The sequence below is a fragment of the Tachypleus tridentatus genome, chromosome 4 (genome assembly GCF_004210375.1).
Source record: "Tachypleus tridentatus isolate NWPU-2018 chromosome 4, ASM421037v1, whole genome shotgun sequence".
Taxonomy (NCBI): Eukaryota; Metazoa; Arthropoda; class Merostomata; order Xiphosura; family Limulidae; genus Tachypleus; species Tachypleus tridentatus.
Genome location: NC_134828.1, coordinates 64,646,685 through 64,666,358, shown reverse-complemented (window position 1 = coordinate 64,666,358; position 19,674 = coordinate 64,646,685). Strand labels below are relative to the sequence as shown.

General features: G+C 31.9%; 1 protein-coding gene across 13 annotated transcripts in view; it reads right to left on the bottom strand.

Annotated features, from left to right (window-relative positions):
* Ars2 (arsenic resistance protein 2) overlaps positions 1-19,674 on the bottom strand; it is a 50,984-nt gene that overhangs the window by 13,505 nt on the left and 17,805 nt on the right. For 5 of the 13 annotated variants that reach the window (XM_076498881.1, XM_076498878.1, XM_076498883.1 and 2 more), the window contains exons 5-12: positions 14,570-14,740; positions 11,092-11,261; positions 9,958-10,066; positions 7,535-7,580; positions 6,729-6,818; positions 6,205-6,304; positions 5,736-5,984; positions 586-740 (exon numbers count right to left, since the gene is read on the bottom strand). In XM_076498881.1, the coding sequence (XP_076354996.1) occupies positions 586-740; positions 5,736-5,984; positions 6,205-6,304; positions 6,729-6,818; positions 7,535-7,580; positions 9,958-10,066; positions 11,092-11,261; positions 14,570-14,740 (1,090 nt within the window). Of the gene's footprint in view, positions 1-585; positions 741-5,735; positions 5,985-6,204; positions 6,305-6,728; positions 6,819-7,534; positions 7,581-9,957; positions 10,067-11,091; positions 11,262-11,732; positions 12,022-14,569; positions 14,741-19,674 lie in introns of those variants that run through there. The other 8 variants (XM_076498882.1, XM_076498887.1, XM_076498888.1 and 5 more) reach the window with 4 other exon arrangements.

Here is a 19,674-nt window from a genome sequence, read left to right as displayed (position 1 = left end):
ATTGAGTTTATATTTCAGCCCTTAAAATTAATGTACAGTTTCACACTTAACTTCCAAGATAACATAATGTATAACTTGTATCATTTCCAGTCTCCTGAAAAATATTTTTTATCTGAAAAACTGAAAGTTTGAAAACTATTAACTGTCACTTAATATGCTTTTTAATCTGTGTTCTTTTGTTTACTACAAATCAGTCAAAATTAAAGCAGACACCCAAACAGAATATTAAACTTAATATCAACATAAATACAAGTAGTTAACTCATCTAAAAAAAAAAAAGATTATTACAACTTTTGTATCCAACTGTTAACTCTATATAATTGTTATCTGAAGTGAAAAATATTTTTATTCTCTACAGTTTAAGCACAGTAGTTACAAGTTCATCAAAAATCTATAGCAATCATCTTTTCATTTGTTCTGTATTTATTACTACAACAACAAGCAACTTCATATTACTCTCATTAAGCAGAAATCTTGAATAACAATGACTAATTTAACTTACTATGTTTGAATAATTATGCAATGCTTGCAAATAGTTAGAAAAGAAAAGAAAAAAGACTAGATTTTAAGCAATATATCACTCACAGCTTCTACTTCTTGCTTCGTTATTGTAGGAGCCAAGTTTCTAAGGAAAATGGAACAAGTTTTATGAAGGGGTCTTGGTTTTGAAAGTCCATCATCCTTTGGTGGTTCATCTTTTTTGCACTTCACTTCATCTTCAGGTTTCTTCTCCTCTTCTTCTGTATAAATATCACATATCTTCACATTCTAATATTATCTATCTTGCTCATGGCTCAGTTAATGTTTACAACTATGAAGTACAAATTTCAAAATATAATGAAAAATCAGATACCACAGAGATATCTACCACAATAAAAAACATCATTACCTTCACTATTCCACAAATTTCAGAGTCCATACAGCATGCCCTACTAATGTTAAATACATGCTTCAATAAACTATTTAACTTGTTTACCTAGTTACAAACTTCACCTTGGCTAATAAGTTTTTCATTTCAAATAAAGGTATAATGTATGTAAGACATTATCACTCAGTTAAAATAATGTTCCTATAATGTACTCTCCCTCACATGTGTAGTAAAATAATGTAACTTTGTATAATTTAATAGGAGTACAAGATAAATACATAAAGAAAACCAATAATTCAAAACACAAGTTACTTTTCACAATGGTAAACAATAATACCAATGGATCATTCCATGTCAAATCATCCAGATTTTGGAAAAATTTCCAGGTGACCCCGTCAGAATGCCTTGAAAAAATTCACATGTGCTCGTCTACCCATATAATGAAAAATCACCACAGATTAGATCAATATCTCTAATAGTTTCTGATTTATAGCCCTATAAAATTTAGTTTTTTTTTGTGTTTTTTTTAGTGAATACATTTTCAGGCAACTTTGGCTGCAAGAGTAATGGTGGTAGAAGACTGCAATTTGCTACACTGACTACATTAATCTCACAGAATTCAAAAATGGTCTCAAACCAACTTTATCTCTCTTGGGATTTTCAGAGTGATGCTGTAAAATCACCTGAAAACCCAAAATCGTAAAAAACATTGGTTTATTTAATAAGCCATAGCTCTAAGACTTAATATGATACAAAGCTGAATTTTGTTTTCTACTTTCCTATAACATATCAGTTGATAAATCAGCAATTGTTGTAATTAAAAGTCTGTTAAATCTCCTGTAAAAAAATTTAGTTGCATGCAACTTTTTATGATTTAGCTAAAAATAGCCCTAGTTCAGGTCACAGTTTGACTATCTCACCAGTTATTCAGCCTTTTCAGATTTTTACCGTATATTCTTAACATCTCTGAATATGATCTACAAAAAAAATTCAGGATGGTTCAACTTACTATTTGAGTTATAATTTTTTAAAATATCCTCTGACCATATGTTGTTTACTTGAAAAAAACAAACTTGAATTCAGGTGTGTTACTGTGTGCAAATATATCCATACAATTTTGAAATATTTATGAATCCCATTGAAATATTCTAATCAGCCTTTACCATATATTCTTACATCTCTGAACATGATCTTCAAAAAATTTGAGGTTGTGTAAAATAATAAATTATCAAATTTTAAGTGTCTCTGATATGTACCATTGGGCAAAGGGCCACATTCAGGGCATTCAGTTCTTTCTTGTCAATCAGGAATCAGTCCTGCAGAATTGTGTAAAGTTTGATATACTTGAGCACTATGAAAAATGCAAAACTGTGTCAGGTATTAGGTCACATCATAGCTTTATTCTACCAACAAATTGTATATGAGAAGGCTGTCAGATGATGATGTGTACACAGTTGTAACTGTTGGTAGTAGCAGTGAAAGTGATGCTGCAGCAGCTCAAATAGGGTCTAATGATAGTAATGACAATTATCAGCCAGGGAAATATGTGGCATGCATATAGGATCATGAATGGTATGTGGGAAACATAAACGATAGATCAGATAAACATTCCGATGTGTTGGTGTCATTTATGAAGAAATGAACTGTTCTCATGGCCTGCAAAGTCACGTAAAGATGAAAGCTGGGTTCCTTTCCAACATATTATTTGTCGGATAAATGCACCTACCATGCAAGGCAGTAGTGCTCGCCACTATGTTCTAAGTCAAAGTGACCTCAACATAATCAAACTCGAATTTCAGAAATTTATTTAAGCTGTCTGAACAAAGCCATGTTTATTTGTTGTTGTTGAGGCTAATTTATTGCCAAAGCAGTTTTTGAAATATTTCATTGTCATGATTATTGCAGTTTGGTGTGACTATAATCTTTCTCAGTTATCCCCTGTTGTAGCACTGTGTTTTTTGTGTCTGATTTACCTTTGTATTTATTATATCATGAATTTTAAACTCAGCCATATCTCCATAACTGTAATGCATACACAATATAATTGCATTGCCATGTGAGCTAACTAACTATGCCAATAAACTTGTTCAGAAATGAATTAATTCTTTCTTGTTTCTTACAATTTCATTATTTAACATTGTGAAAGGCTGGTTAGAATATTTCAGTGGGATTCATAACATTCTGACAGGTATTTTTCAAAATTGTATGGATATATTTACACACAGTAACACACCTGAACTGAATTTTTTTTAAATAACATATGTATGGTTAGAGGATATTTTAAAAATTATAACTCAAAAAGTAGGTTGAACACCATCCTGATTTTTTTTGTAGATCATATTCATAGATGTAAGAATATAAGGTAAAAATCTGAAAAGGCTGAATAACTGGTGACATGGTCAAACTGTGGCCTGAAGTAGGGCTATTTTTAGCTAACTCATAAAAAGTTGCATGCAGCTAATTTTTTTTACAGGAGATCTAACAGACATTTAATTACAACAACTGCTGATTTATCAACTGATATTATAGGAAAGTAGAAAACAAAAATCAGCTTTGTATCATATTAAGACTTAGAGCTATGGCTTATTATATAAACCAATATTTTTTTACAACTTTGGGTTTTCAGGTGATTTTACAGCCTCACTATGCAAATCCTAAGAGAGATAAACTTAGTTTGAGAACATTTTTCAATTCTATGAGATTAATTCAGTCAGTGTAGCAAATTGCAGCCTTCTACCACCATTACTCTTGCAGCTTTAAGCAGCCGAGGTTGCCCGAAAATGTATTTGCCAAAAAAAAAAAAAAATTAACTAAATTTTACAGGGTTATAAATCAGAAACTATTAGAGATATTGATCTTTGGTGATTTTTCATTATATGGGTAGATGAGCACATGTGCATTTTTTCAAGGCATTCTATAGGGTCATCTGCAGCCCCCTGGATAATTTGACATGGAATGACCCCAATAATTATTGTTTTGTAGGAGTACAAAGATGTTAACAAAACCTAAATAAACTGTTTCTTTTAAACTTTGTATTGTATTGGGCAACATTATAGCACACTGCAATAATTATTTTATTTTTTGTTGAGATTATGTTGTTTACAAATTATCAAAAACTGTTGTGTCAACCAAACACCACCTTTACCTTTCTAGACTGTAATAAAATTCTGCAAGATATAGCATTAAGAACATTAAACCAATAAACTTTTTAGTCATAAAATTATGGATTTTGAGTATATTTGTCTTTCATTTTTTTCCTCTTAAAGCCTTTAGTTTCTTTAAGGCAATTTATATTATCCAATAGTAAGCACACATTACCAAGATGTGTCAAAAGACTGCACACAGCTTCAGATTGTTGTGGATGATGTTCATCCACTTGTTGTGGAGCTTGAATTCAGCTGAAGAACATTTATAAAAGTAATAGCATACAGGCAGGTCAACAGCAATTAGATGCCAAAATTTTGAAGCCTAACACATAATACCTTTAAATGTAACCATTTATATTTTCTCATTTCTTGAAAATTATTTTTACATTTTATCAGCATTAAAATAACCATTATCTTTAGACCTAAGAAATTTGATAAAACATTAAAACATACTGTAGATATTCTTAATACTTCTCTTAATCACATTCTTATAGATTCCAAACAAAACGTGTGTGTAGAAACAGTCTTTCAAATTTATATCTTTCACATGTCATTGCCCAAAAGAGATGTTTTATTTAGCACCAAAACTTATCTGTTAGGCTAACCAAAAGTTTTTTTAAACTTCTCTTTGTATAAAATAATAGAAATTCAATGACAGATTTACAGTGCTTTCCTACAGTCTTCTGGATGATGGAAGTCCAGCCAAAATAGCAAGTTCTGACATTAATTAAATGTTCTCCTGAGAAATAACTTGGAAAAGAAAATATGGTTTTGGAGTTCAACTTCCACACATCTATTGACTGAATCCCTTTTTTAAGGCTTAAATCATTTTTTTTGCTTCTATAAGCTTGATATCCAATTACATAATTTCCTTCTTTTCCTTCCTAGTTCACACAACAGTAGTTAATGTTCATGCAATTGATAACAGATAACATCTTTACCTCTACTGTTTCTGTTGTAGTGCAGTCAGCCTGATAAGCCTGACTATTAATTAGCACTTTAGTTCATTAACTTTTCTCATGCTGCTAGTTACTTTATGGGAAACTCAATGTGTGACTGACATATTTATATAAATTACTCTTTGGTTTCACTCACTTACAAATTCTTAGAAGTAAAAAAGTTTTCTCTAGTTGGCACTGTGGTTGTCTGACCCATCCTGAGAACAAGAATATTAATTTGCTGACTTGGATGTTTAACAGTAATATTAATAATAATAATACCAACATTAGGAAGTAACTTGTATTTGAAATAAAATTAATTACGATGACTGTAAATGACATATAAAAATGATAATACACTCCACTAACTTAATGCAGTTCACACAATAACAACTGTTGTTCATGCAACTGATGACATAACTAGAATCTAGACCACTACTGTGTTTATTGTTCCACAGCCAACCTTATACCCTAGTACTGAGTAAAAGGCAACATTGTTTGCACTGGATATGATAGATATAGTGTGGCTGACATATTATAGCATGCTCCTTGCTTTAGGCTCACAAGGTTTTAGAATAGTTCTAACATTTTAGAATATTAACTGAATCAAGAAAATATTAATGTTATAGAAAAAATACCTTCAATATTATACTGACAGCCTGCATTTTACTGCACAATAAAAATCTAAATGACAAGCAACAGAAAGAAATCTTATAAGAAATTTAACACAGCCTACAATCATAAGCTTATGCTTTATCTCTGTCGTCCAACTGAAGAATTTACCTTCATTTAAACTTCCATCTTCGTTTTTATCGTTATCTTGGTTATCCTCAATTTGTTCTGTTTCAGGACTACCTTGTTTGTCATCTGGAGTTTCCACTCTTTTTTCATTCTCTTCCAACTCATCTTCACACTCATCTTTACTTAAACTGCTCTCAGAACTGTATTTGGGACCTACTTTTTTTTTTGTTTTCTTCTTCTTTGGTTTAGCCTTGGTGTCTCCCTCTTCTGCACCAGTTTCATCTTCAAGACCTGGCATAAAACAGAGGATTTTAAAAAACCCTAACTGTTCAAGCTAGTATGTTTGTTTTTAAAACTTACATGTTAAAAGTAATGTTAATAATAAAAGTTATATAACTGATTTAAGGTTTCCACATTAACATAAAAAATAGTAGTTATGAAAATAAATTATGAAAGAGACACTACAATCATTTCAATTGTTCTACTACAAAAATAAAACAGCCGAACAAACCTGGTGGGGCTGGTTCTGATTCAGTTCCTGTTTCTTCACTGCTATCTTCCTCATCTTCATCAAAACTGTAAGAGTCAAGTGACCGTTTCCTTTTCTTTTCCTGAGGATGATGATAGAACCCAGTTTTAATAGTATTCAAAACTTCTCCCATATGTAACAAACGTTCATCTAGATATTAATAATTTAACTGTTCTCCAGAAATGAAGTTACACATAGAAAAATAAATACTGTGAGAAAAAAATGTTTGTTACATCAGCAATAAAAACTAATTTTTTATTTACAAGTTTAAAATTTCTGACAAAATATTCAACACACTTTACCACCCCAAGAGCCAACTACAGTAACACAAGTCATTAAGATCTTTATTATTATCGTTTATTTTGTCTTTTTTTATTAAAAGGTCATCATATATTTCTTGTTTCAATCTGTTGAAATATTTGTTTTACTGATTCAAGTGTTTAACAAGTTACTTAACACTACGAACAAGCTAATACTTCACAACAAAAATAAGAAGCTCTGCTTACATCTGTTCTCTTCTTCTGCTTGTTCTTCAGATATTCCTTAGCTTTTTTCTGTAGTTCTTTCTGTTCAGATGAGATGATCATCTGTAATGGCTGTAAACATCTTAGTTTTTTTTTTACTATGTTGGACAGCTAACACAAAGGTCAATTGTCATTTAACTCAAACATGTGAAAATTTGTAGGAAATTATTACCTTCAAAATGAGATAGTAATACTTAACGTATCCATTTGCTTTAATGAATATTAAACAACATAAATAAAACTTGATAAAGTTAAATTCACTACATTAATCAAAACCTGCCACCAAACGATTTTGTTTATATAGTGGGTCTCCTAAACTCACTTGGAACAATAGTATATATATATATACATTTCTTAATTTATTTCATATACTAACAACTTGTTAAAACACCATTCTATATGAAGCAAATATTTCTAAATAATTTCATGAGCTGTTGATTATTCAAACATTAATGTCCGAGATTACATAAGGACAGCTGATAAAGGACTATTAGGTGAAATAAGTTCACAACATAATCACCATTCACAAAATAAAGATGGATGAAGTTAATTACCCCTTTATCAATGAATCACTATCCCAGACTAAAAAACGTACTTTCCAATAATAACTTATGAAACATAAACAGAATAACTGTTTAAGATACTATTTTCTATTAGTAATAAAATCCAATGTCAAAACTTGTTTAAATATTAGTCCTTAGTCTGAAGCAAGATGGATGGTAATTTAATGTAACACCTGCACAGCCATCACTGATGAAATATAAAAACTGTGACTATAGTTCTCATACCTTAGAAATATCCCTTTCTTCTTTTTCTTTCTCTTCTTTAATGTCACTATAACAATATATAAATAAAAGCTTCTTTAATAGTTTCATAAACAAACAGTACTTACACACATATTAGAAGAGGTCATATACTTATATTAACTGCCATAAAAATGTTATTGACTTCAAAATATTGTCATGACTTGGTTTCTTTAAAGTATTAATTTTAATAAACAAATTTTGTCATATTAGCAAATGCTCTGAAGTTATTGTAACTGTTATTCAAACACTTTTCTGTATGATTTCACAATGACAGAAGTTAAATTTAATTAATAACACTAAATGGTTAGACAAAATTCTGAATGATAAATTTATAAACCTACCATAAAAGACCACCTAGTCAGTTGCAAACATTTCTATACTCTCTCTCTCTCATCTGTTTGATGTAAGAAACAGGTCTAATACTCACATAAAACATCTTTTAATTTGTGTTAATTTTCTACTGATATTACACCTAGGATTAGCTTTATAGATTTACAGTTGACTTTGTTACAAATTATACAAATTTCATGTTCTAATATAACCAAATTTCCCCAAATCTTCATTGCATCAATTGACTGCACTAGATTTACAAAGTTTCAGAAAAATTCAGTCCAACCTCAGTGAAATGGCTAATAAAAAAGGGAAATAATTTAGTAAGTACACATTTTCTTATGTGAAACCACTATTTCATAAAAACTTGAAATTTATGACTATGCAACAGGAACCACACCTGTAAAATTGCAGACAATGAATGACTGAAAGCATGTAATGTGGTCTTATGGGTCACATTTACCCTTCAACACACTGATGAAATAATACAAATAAAGATAACATACTAATGTCAAAAATGAAGTCTTTTTTGTTGTTGTTGTTTAAAATGGTTAAAACATCTGGTTAACGAGAACGCCATTGCTCATCATGTCTACCCCACAATACTGTACATCCATCTTCATCAACAGAGTCCCCACAATTTTACTTTTACACAGACAAATAAGTGTCTATCACATTTAATTGTATTATATAGTACAATAAAATACTTGCTCATATCATTATACACAGTTGTAATAAGTACAAAAACCTGAATTATCTTTATCTAGTTCAGAGGATCTTCTATAAGATACAAGTATCAGATTAAGCATGTTAAACTAACACTCACAAATAAGATGTACATATCTCAGAAATAGTTTACCAATATTGTTTATAACTAAAAATACAATCTAAATTTTACTCAATAAGGGTTTTTTAACACACACAAATTTTTTGTCAGATTTTTTTTATCATAAATGTTTCTCAAATAAATTTTTCCATGAGCACAGAGTGATTATCATGTCAAGGTTAAAAATGCTTTTGTTCATTTGCATAATCTCAAAATCTTAGAAATGAATAAGAGAAAAACTTTGTATCTTATCAGTGATTTTCCCTACCCTAGTTCTATATGGTGGTTCAATATGACCAAGCTTGTAACCATTATAAAATGTTAAAGGTTGAAAAAAACATGAGCAATGCTGTTCTATCCTCTTCAGTAGTAACCATGAAGTTCCAAACCAGTTTATTTGAAAGTTTCTACTTTTAACTTTTTCACACATATTTCTTGTGTTTATTTTACTGCTAGCAGATGAAGTAACACAATGAATCATCACTCCTTCCTTACTCTTTACATGACATTGTAATACAACACCATTAGTAGTAAATACACTCTTGCAATGTAATTACCACAACACTCCCTCAGAATTTATTATAATCCAGGTCCCAACTGAATTCTTCATTAAAAAAACAGGTGCTTTTATCATATGCAATACTATTTACATTATAATTTACTACCATTTCTTTTATACTGATATTTTGTTTTCAACCTAATTTACTAAAATAATAAAGCATGGAATGTTGACCATTTTCAATGTGACATTGACATTCAGTATTCAGATTCCATATTGTTCCAAATTTATTTATTAAAACATGGGGCAATGAATCCATGAGATTGTGGCTACTTTTCATATGATATTATACTTAGTATCTAGAAATGTTTATACTTAAGCAAAACTAAAAGCTGTAATGTGAAATTATATACCATCAACTTGTAATGATATTAATTTACATTACAAAGTATTAAATTTCCTTGTTTAAATGAAAAGACTTGAGCAGCTTGCTTCCAAAAACAAAACATTTTGATGACAATTAATCCTTCACAATAATAGCATTTCATAATTTATCTACCCAATACAAAACTTAAACCAATGTTTTCTTATTAAGTATGTTTTCTAAGGTATTTCCTGACTTATCAATTACAGGAAACCTACAGTGCTTACTTTTAGATATCTTGTTAAGGACAGTGTTGCCTGTCTCACATACGAAAAGAAAAACGTTCAAATATTATTTTCAACTATAAAATGAAAGCTTATCCTTACCTGTCACCCAAAATGAAAGGCTCTGGTTCTTTGGGTTTATCTTCTTCCTCATAAGGTTCATCCAAAACCTTCAAGTCATTGTCAGAACCTCCCTCAAGCTTGATCACAACTAAGAAACAGACAACTGAATTATTAAAAAGTTAATAAAGAAAATTGTGCATTTGTTTTCCTAGAAAATCAATACATCTCAATTAGCATCCAAAACTATATAAAAGATTTATAAATGACTAACTCCTTTGAAATACTAAAAACACAATTACATCTGGTTTGAGATTTTATAGAATACTAAAAATAACAAGTTTCACAATTGTTGTTATTTGGTATTAAGCACAAAGCTACAGAAAAGGCTATATGTGAGGCCCACCACAGGTAATGAACCCAGTTTCTAGCAGCATAACACTGTAGACATACCACTGTGCTACTGGGGCCAAGTTTCACAATTTTGCTACTATAGTGTTTTTGAATTAACTGTTCCTATAATTATAAGTTAAAATTAATATTCACTTCAGTTTTAAACAAACATTTATTCTCTATTTACAAGATGTTCTTTATGCTAAAATTGGTTTTTAAAAATCCTAGCAGTTATGTCATATAAATTTTATCTTACTGTCAGAATATTCTAACAACTTAATAAAACTTCCAAAAGGAGTGCACAGGTAATTGTTGTAATTAAAACTTTTTATAATGGTATACAAGTAAAGCTAGCCAGTGCATGACAAAATTAGTATTGTGATTGTATTTTGCTGATACACATGTGTAAAATCTGATTTCAATATTGCTTATTGTAAATTTACCAATAGCAGCTACTTCAAACATAAAAATATTCAATGATTATCAGGCTAATGTACAAGGTATATCTGTTTCAGATATAGTTTTATTTCAGACAATTAGTTGTGAATATAAATGAATATTATGTTACATATTAGTGTTAATATTATTTTTTAGAATTTTTTCAATGTTAATTCTTCCTCAAATTAAAATTTTTAACATTATTTCTTTCAACTAGTAAAACATTTCACCAAGGTTAAAATACTAAAACTTGGCCATGGTCCAAAATATTCTTTTAAGCAAAATAACTAAGAGGAATATCTTTAACATCTTAAACATAAGTTAAAATAAAAACTGGGTCTTTACCTGCATCAAGTAAACGTATAATCTGATCAGACTTTTCTACATCTATACTAACAGCATCAACCCATCCTTTTTGGAAAAGCTCTTTAAAGACATCCAAACGCCGTTTCAGTGCAGATAACTGATCTGCTCGTCTTTTACCCCATTCTTCAGGATGATATTTAGACTTAAACCTGAATAGTGATGAACAGATGCAGAAAAAAAAAGTAAAAAGGGCATAATTTACAAGGAACACTTAGCACCAGTTACTTAGAGAAATGTGTTACCAATGATCTGCTCCATTTTCCCTCACATACCTGTATTATTTTTTAAGAATTATATTTTGGTTTTAAAAGCTTAAAGTGAACATTTTGTGTCAATAAAATACTTATTTAACATGCTCACAGAGAATGCAAAGTGATCTCAATTAGTTCATCATTAATGGATGGAATTAAACACGCTCACATACATACACACAGATGTAAATCTGAATCATAACTGCATTGTCAATATTACTCGATACTCTTTAATTCGAAATATTTATTCTAAAAAATTTAGTAGCTTACAATTAAATACATTATTTATTAAATACACCAAAATATCCTTTAAAGCTGACATTCATTGTTTGTTATGGTTTTCTGCCAAAAGTAGTGCTACTTTCTCACCTTTGCGGGTTGAATGTCGTACGGAGATCAATCATCTCCAGACTGATTCACATTACGGAAACCCTTTGTTTGGGACTGAACCTACAGCTAACCTACTACTTTTAAAACTAACTACTGCGTTGTGCGCAGCATCCCTAACTAATATTGGTTCAATCAGTAGCATTTTTCGATCAAATGGATGGGCCAATAAACCAGAAGTTTTGTTGTAGAACAAACTTTCAAAAACATGCTTGTCGCTGTAGTCTCAGTACGGTAATATCAGGAGTGAGCTAGAGTCAGGGCAGACCTGCTGCTCAGAGGAAGAGAGACATTTAAGTTGTCAATAAAAGAAGTCAGCACTAGTGTCGAGTGATTAAACTTCAACAGTAAAAGTACTGGGTATGATTAAACTAAAATATATGTCCTCTTTATAGCTTCATAATCATGTAACACACCCACTAGTGCTGACCTCTATAATAACTATTTACACAGTTAATATCATATCAAATTAATTAAAATTATTATTTTTTACATAGTTTAGAAAAGTATACAAAATGCAAAATAAAAAAAACATGATTCTTGCAATCTTTTTAACCATTTTAAACCTATGTATTACTTCTTCAGAACTTTAATGACCAAAACACTTTTCATGAATTTATCTGACAACAAGAAAAAAGAATACAATATTTGCAAATTAATATTTATATGTTTTAGATAGAGGTTTTTTGGATTCACGGAATGTCAGATGTTTGACAGCAAATTGTTTTATTCTGTTGTTAATAAAACATGTGAAACTTTCTAAAAGATTATTCCTATCATTCAGATGCTAATTAAACCTCTCATTTATCATAAACAGGAAAAAATTTGTTTGGCTTGCTTATTTAAAGTACACAAAAATTAAAACTTCATACTAGACTGAGAGAATTTTATGGTACAGTTGAAAGATCAAAATCCTTTCCTCAAAATTAGGTAAAAATCTCATGACCAGCTTAAAGGGATCCAACATAAGACCTCTGCAACAGACATCCTCTACCAGTAACAAAGGTGTAATTTTGAAAAAACGTTTTAGTGTTTCTGAACAAACTATCAATTACTGGTACATTCTTAGTTTCATAAACAATCACCAAATCAAATGCTAAGGTAACACTTCCATCTGTCATGATTTATTGCAAAGTGTGATAGAACAGCATTATAATTTCACACATCTTTCCTGACTTCTCATACAGAATTTAATAAAACAATACAGACTTCTAAGTTATATATTTACTTACATGAGGCAAGGAATATTAAAAACAATGATAACAACAGAACAAAATTTCATTTTGTGACCTCTAAAATTTTTTATGAGTATAAAAGTCAAGTGAACTTCTTCAACGTAGTTATTCTAAGACTATTAAAATTCATCAAAATAGAAAGTAAAATGCATACTAATAAAGCTAATTTCACTCTTGGTTTTATGATTATTTGAATAAAAAAAAAAATCATAACCTAAGTGTTAAACTTAAATATACATTTTCTTGTAATGTTATAATGTACCACACTATAATAAAAAAACATTGCTTTTATCACCTATAAATTATACAAATAACATAATGTAAAGCAAGTGAAGTAACCACAACCAACAAATAATTTCTGCCACTTTCCTTGAAAGAAATATGTTCCTGGGATTGCATACAAGTGCCAATGGTAGTACAAAATGTATATATTCTATAAATGCATAACAAGCTGCTAAAAAAAATGTTGCTTCAGTTTGAAGTACATTACTTGTGTATTTCCTACAAACTGATACCCATGTAACTCGTATGGTCTCTGATGTGTGATGCACACTAAATTATATACCCTACTGCACTGAATATTTGATGCAAGATTTTATATTCAATTACAAGTGTCAAAACATTAAAATCATCAAATTTTCAGTACAAAGCAAAATATATTTTTCGTGTAATTTACAAAGCAATATATGGGAGTTTTAACCTTCAATATATATATATATAGATTTTTTGAAATACACTGTACAGATCTATTTTGAAAAAAAGTATTACTTTACATAATTCTTCATGTAACAGTATACGTATTTTAGCCTGTAGATACATAATTAGCATACTGAAAAAAATAAAATTAAAAACTGATAAGGCAGCTACCTTATGTCATTATCGTTGGAAAGTTTCATTTTAATAACTCGTACTGTGTTTTTATTTTTAAGTTTACTCCTGAGGTAACTTACGATTTTGCTTAAAAAACAGTAAAATATTTGTTTCTCATTAATACCAAATTATTTTACTTTGTTGTATAGGATAAACAACAATGTAAAACCAAAACATTAAATACACTCAATGTTATGTTGTACTTTCTTTTAATTGTATAATCTGCTTTTACAGTTCATCATTATTGTGGTTAACAATCACATTGTAACTGTATTACACATGTTCATTCAACTTGAAAATTAAATATATAACTGTAATAGCATGAGAAAATATTTAAACCATGAATCAGTACCTCAAAAAGGCTACCTGAAATGTTTGTGTGAAAGACATGTAACTCCAAGTTTTTATTCGAGGGTATGAAAAGATCCCATAAAAGTTTTAAGAAACAAAATGTGTTTCAGTTTGCATACAATGTGAAGAATTAAAAATATTTAGTTGCTATAAAATAACATACTATTTCACAAGAGAAACTGAAACCCACATAATTAGAAAAGCAAACAAAGATATTTTTTAGTTTAGAAACATAGAAGAAATAATTTGTTCAAATTCTTCTACTTTTAAGCTAAAACAACTGTTCAGGTCAAGAGACATATAAGTTGATCAATAAAATAGTTTTCAATAATTTGGAAATTTTACTAAATAACAAAAGCTCACCATTCCTCTTCTTTGTGGCTGATAAAAAATTCATTAATCTGTTGTCTCTTGAAGTCAAGTTTGTACTCATTATACTTCTTAATGGCTTCCTGATCACCAATGTTATCATCCTGGGCTGCTAAAAACTGTTTGAATGTCATCATAGGTGGCTGTGTTGCACCAGGTTCATCTCTAGTCAGCCCAAAACCAAAAATACCAGTTTTATCACACCATATTAAATCAAGTTGTAAATTTTACACAAACTTAGGTATGATCAAAGTTCATAGTACAGCTTACATACATCCAAATGTGAAGCAGGTTATAGTATCTCTTCTCCAATATAGATATTAAGTGTGCACATCACCCATTCAATGATCATGGTTGGTTGTTTAGTGTTTATTGGCACAAAGCAACTGGGCTTTCTGTGCCAAACAGCTGGTAAAAAGTAAAATCAGTAAAACATGTAAAAAGGAATCATGCTAAAACAGAACATAGTCCAATCTTCGGATTAAAATCTTACATAGAGTTAAAAGGAGCAATGGTCCTTAAAAATTTAAAAACACAACTGAGGTGGACATTATCACCCTCACCAATGACACTGACCAATGTCTAGTTTGAACCCACCGTAAAAATGTTTAAAAATGGTGCCACTGCTCTTATTCATAACAACAGCATGACAGTAAAATGTGTGCTATTGTGACTTGAGTGTCACATAGACTCATCAGTACCAAATAAAAGAAAGTGGTGAGTTAAAAAACTGTGACCGATGCATAGTCTAGCCAGAACAACTTCCTCCTTCTGATCCATAAGGAAGCAAGATGACCCAAAAGTAATAGAAGGTTTGATTTGGAAAAGCTTATTATCATGTTACTCACTCCAAGTTGACTGCCAACTGGCATGAAGCCAAGCCTTGAATACAGGAGCATAGTACACGTATGGTGGTGATAGTACCAGAGCAGACTGACCTAGCTATGATGTCAGCAAGCTCATTCCAACGTTGCCTAGTATCCACAAAAACTGGACAGAAGTAGATAATAGAGAGAAATGGGCCAGTTGGTTTTGAATACTGATGAGAACTGACGTGAAGCAATTCCAGTGCAAACAGAGAGCTAAATGAATTGGTATAAATAGTACAATTAGTGTACTGTATAGGTTCTATGTGATCCAGGGCAAGAGAAATGGCATGCAATTTAGCAATGAATACAGAAACTGTATGGGGGATTCTGTGCGCAACAATGAAATCACACCAAACCATGGCAGAGTCCACAGAGTCACTTGATTTTGAGCTATCTATATAAATGAGAATGGTTCAAAAGATGTTCGGCAAGTAGAAGACAATACTTCCAATTAGGAGTATCTGTTTTCTTCAGATGACTCAAAGAAGTCACATTTGGAGATAGCAATTATCCATGATTGGATGGGCTGATTATTATGAAAAAGTGTGGCCCACTGAGGAAGGAAAACACAACCCCGTGTGGGATGCTGTGGTAAAGACTGAAGTTTTGAAGAATACATTAAAGACAGTTGCAAATGACAAAAGTACAGAGGGGGTTCATGGGACTCCATGTACAAACTCTGGAATGGAGAAGTGCAGAAGGCCTCTGCACACAACCAAAGCCTCTAATGGTGAACAGGGTCCAACATTTTCGAGGCTGAAGTACTGGCACAGCTATAGACCAGAGACCCATAGCACAGTTTTAATCAAATAAGAGAACAATAGATTTTTAGCATGGAACATTGATCTGCACCCCCAAGAGAAAGAATAGAGGACAAAGAGAATATTCAATGCCCTTATACACTTGACATGTAGTTGCTTGATGTGTGAAATAAAGGAAGTCAGCTTACAGTCAAAGATAAGTCCCAAGAACTTTGTCTCAGGGACCACAGAAAGTACAACTTCACCAATACAAAGTTCAGGATCAGGGTAACTACCCCGTTGATGGCAAAAGTGCATGCAAATAGTATTGGAGAGAAATAGGTTAAAACTGTTTCCTGTGGTCCACTTCAGTAAATGATTGAGGGCAGTTTGTAGCTGCCACTGACTACAAGTTCCTGTGGAAAAGAACGGGATTGTGTTGAACCCACATAGACCTGGAATTGCCAGTTCATTAAAAAACATTTGATGAAACAAATATGAGTGGAGGTCTTATAAGATGCCATACCTCCACATCATATCATAAGCGTTCTCACGGTCACAAAATACAGAAACAAGATGTCGTCACTTGAGAAAGGTTTCATTGATTGATGTTTCAAGTAAAATCAGGTGGTTCATGGTGGAGTGCTGTCTTCAGAATTTACACTGAGTGGGTGTGAGAGGAGGTTGTTTGATTCAAAGAACCAAACAAGACAAGCACTAACCATCCTCTCTAAGATCTTACAGAGATAGCTCGTCAAAGCAACTGGATGGTAGTTCAAAGGAATCTTGGGATTCTTCCCAGGTTTAGGAACATGGACTACAGTAGCACAGTGCCAAGCACCAGGAAAAACATTTTCCTGTCAGATCCAGTTAAAAACAACCAGAAGAATAGCAAGAAAGGCAGGAGAGAGAGATGGTACAACATCTTGTAATGAATATTATCACGTTTGACTGATGTACTAACAGACCAATGAAGAGAAGTTTAAGTTCCACCAGTGTAAGGGGGTGATTATAGTCATAGAGATGATTGGCACAAAAGAAAGGAGGTAATCGTTCTGCCCGTGTTTTGAAAGCTAAGAAGATGGGGGACGAAGCAGAAGTGCTAAATGCATGAGAAAAGCTTTCACCGAGAGTACTGGTGATGCTCTGGGCATCAGCAATTTCCTGGCCACTAACCTTTCGAATTTTGTCACATATTATTTTGGAACTGATGGTAGAAGATATGCTAGAGGTGTATTTCATCCAAGATTCCTTTTGGTTTTGACTTCTGACCTGCCGAGCACGTGCATGAGCCCACTACAATACAATGAAGTTTAAAAATGTTGGATACCTAGAAAAGGTATTCCAAGCCCATTTTTGAGCTTTTCTTGTCATGTGGCAGGTAGATTTTCACTAAGGATGAGGATACTATGGAAGAGTTGTTGAGGTTTTAAGATACACTGAGCAGCTGCCTGGACAACAGAGTCAGTATAAGAACCAATGGAGCAGCATATGTCTGAGATGGAGTTTGGTGATATTATTAACAGTCTTCAAGCATTGCACCTCTTTCTCTTCTACCCATCTAGGGCAAGAAATAGAGTAAGAGGGGTGTGGGCCACTATAGTAAACACAGTGTTGGTTCCAGGTTGCACTCATGAGCGTCATGGTCTTTACCACCACAACGAGCATATATCAAAGAACCATGGCATGATGCTTTTAAGTGACCAAATCATTAACACTGGAAACATATGAGAGGGTTAGAAATGTAAGGCCACATCTTACAATTCAGATAACCTGCTTTGCCTGTGGCAGGAAGTCGTGGTGATTTAACATTAATATCAGAACAGTGGGAGGGTCCATAATTCCATCTTTACAAATGAAGATTTGGTGCATTGCAGTAATGCCTTGGCTGAAGAAACCAGTGAGGATCTCCAATTCAAAAATGTTCTTTAAATCCCTCTCAATTATAACTCCCCTGGAAGAATTTAAAGTTGTATGGAATGTAACCTCAATGGGTATATCCCCAATGGCCTTTGATTTCGAGAGGAGTTTGGTATGCTGTGTTGAAGATGTTTCCACTAAAATGTCTCCAGAGTGCAACTTCCTTACTGACTTTGGAGAGCCAACAAGTACCTCTAATCCCTTTTGAATAAAATATGGAGACATCTGCCCCAAGTATTTCTCAGATAAGGAATAGATAATCAGAAACTGAGGTGCAGAATCTGGCTGTAATACTGACTGTACAACAGCCGTCCATGCTTGGTTGTTTTCCAATGATCGATTTTTTTTTTCAATTTTTTCATTTTTATTTATTTTGTCAGAAAGAGAGGTATCATAATAAAGAAGCTACATTTCAGTGCCCATTGACCCCACCTACTATGGAGGAGACACACTACAGTACCAAACAATGACACTGCAGCAACATCAAGGCTTTGTGAGCAATACACCCAAACATCAACATCAGATATACTTGTCCACAACACCTTTTTAAGAACATCCAGCATTGGTACTTGGTTGGCCATAGCCCAAGTGAACCAGCCAACCGATACTAGGGGGCCACCCCAAGGGCACTCATCTACAGGAATTCAAGATCAAAGTGGTGTGTTAGGATTGGATCCCTCAACCACCAGGATCCTCTCCTCCCCTTCATGGGTCACCATGCACAGCAAACATGTAGGTGGATGTTTAGATCCCAGAGAAGGTAAACTGAAAGAACAGAATCTTTTCTGGGAGGTATCCACACTGAGAGGCAATGATCATGGTGTTAGACTCATTGAACATTTGTAAATAAACAACTTAATTTCATGAAGAGCCTGTATATATATATATATATATATAAATATACTCACACAATGTAAATGACAAATAAAACAGAGTAAACAGTGAACAAACCAATGTTCAGGTTTAGCTAAAAAAAACTGTAGAAATTCCTTGAGTTTCTGTTATTGGAAAAAATTACAATTGTGCTTAAAACTTGTTACAAAATTTTACTTAGAGCAACTTATCCTCCAAAGAATATTTAAAACTTTATACAAAGCAGCCATCAAAAGTTTCAGGTTACAGAAAGGATTTGTCACAGAAAAAACTAAAATATAAATTAAAAAGCATTATTTTTATTTAAATTTTAAATATGTTACATGTGAATATGTATTTGACACCTCAAAGGCACTCACTGACACAAACAGGGTTAGTTTTGTGTCCTGTTCTGTGTCTTAGTTCTTTCAACTGCTATTGGGTTAGCATTTTAGCTGAGTAGTTAGAACACTCACTTGGTGTGTCATAGATCTTGGATTTTTAAACAAGCCAGGGAAATAATAACTGTGAAATTACATGTGCAAAGTAACAACTCTCTAATGATAAACAGCAAGGAAAAATTACATTTCTTTTACTGAAATAGAAAAACAAGTTGCACTAATTAATACAAACTTCTGTACAAGAAACTGATTTCATTAAAAACTTAATTTTAGTTTGAGTTAAAAACATAAGTAATTACCTATGTAACAAATTTCCA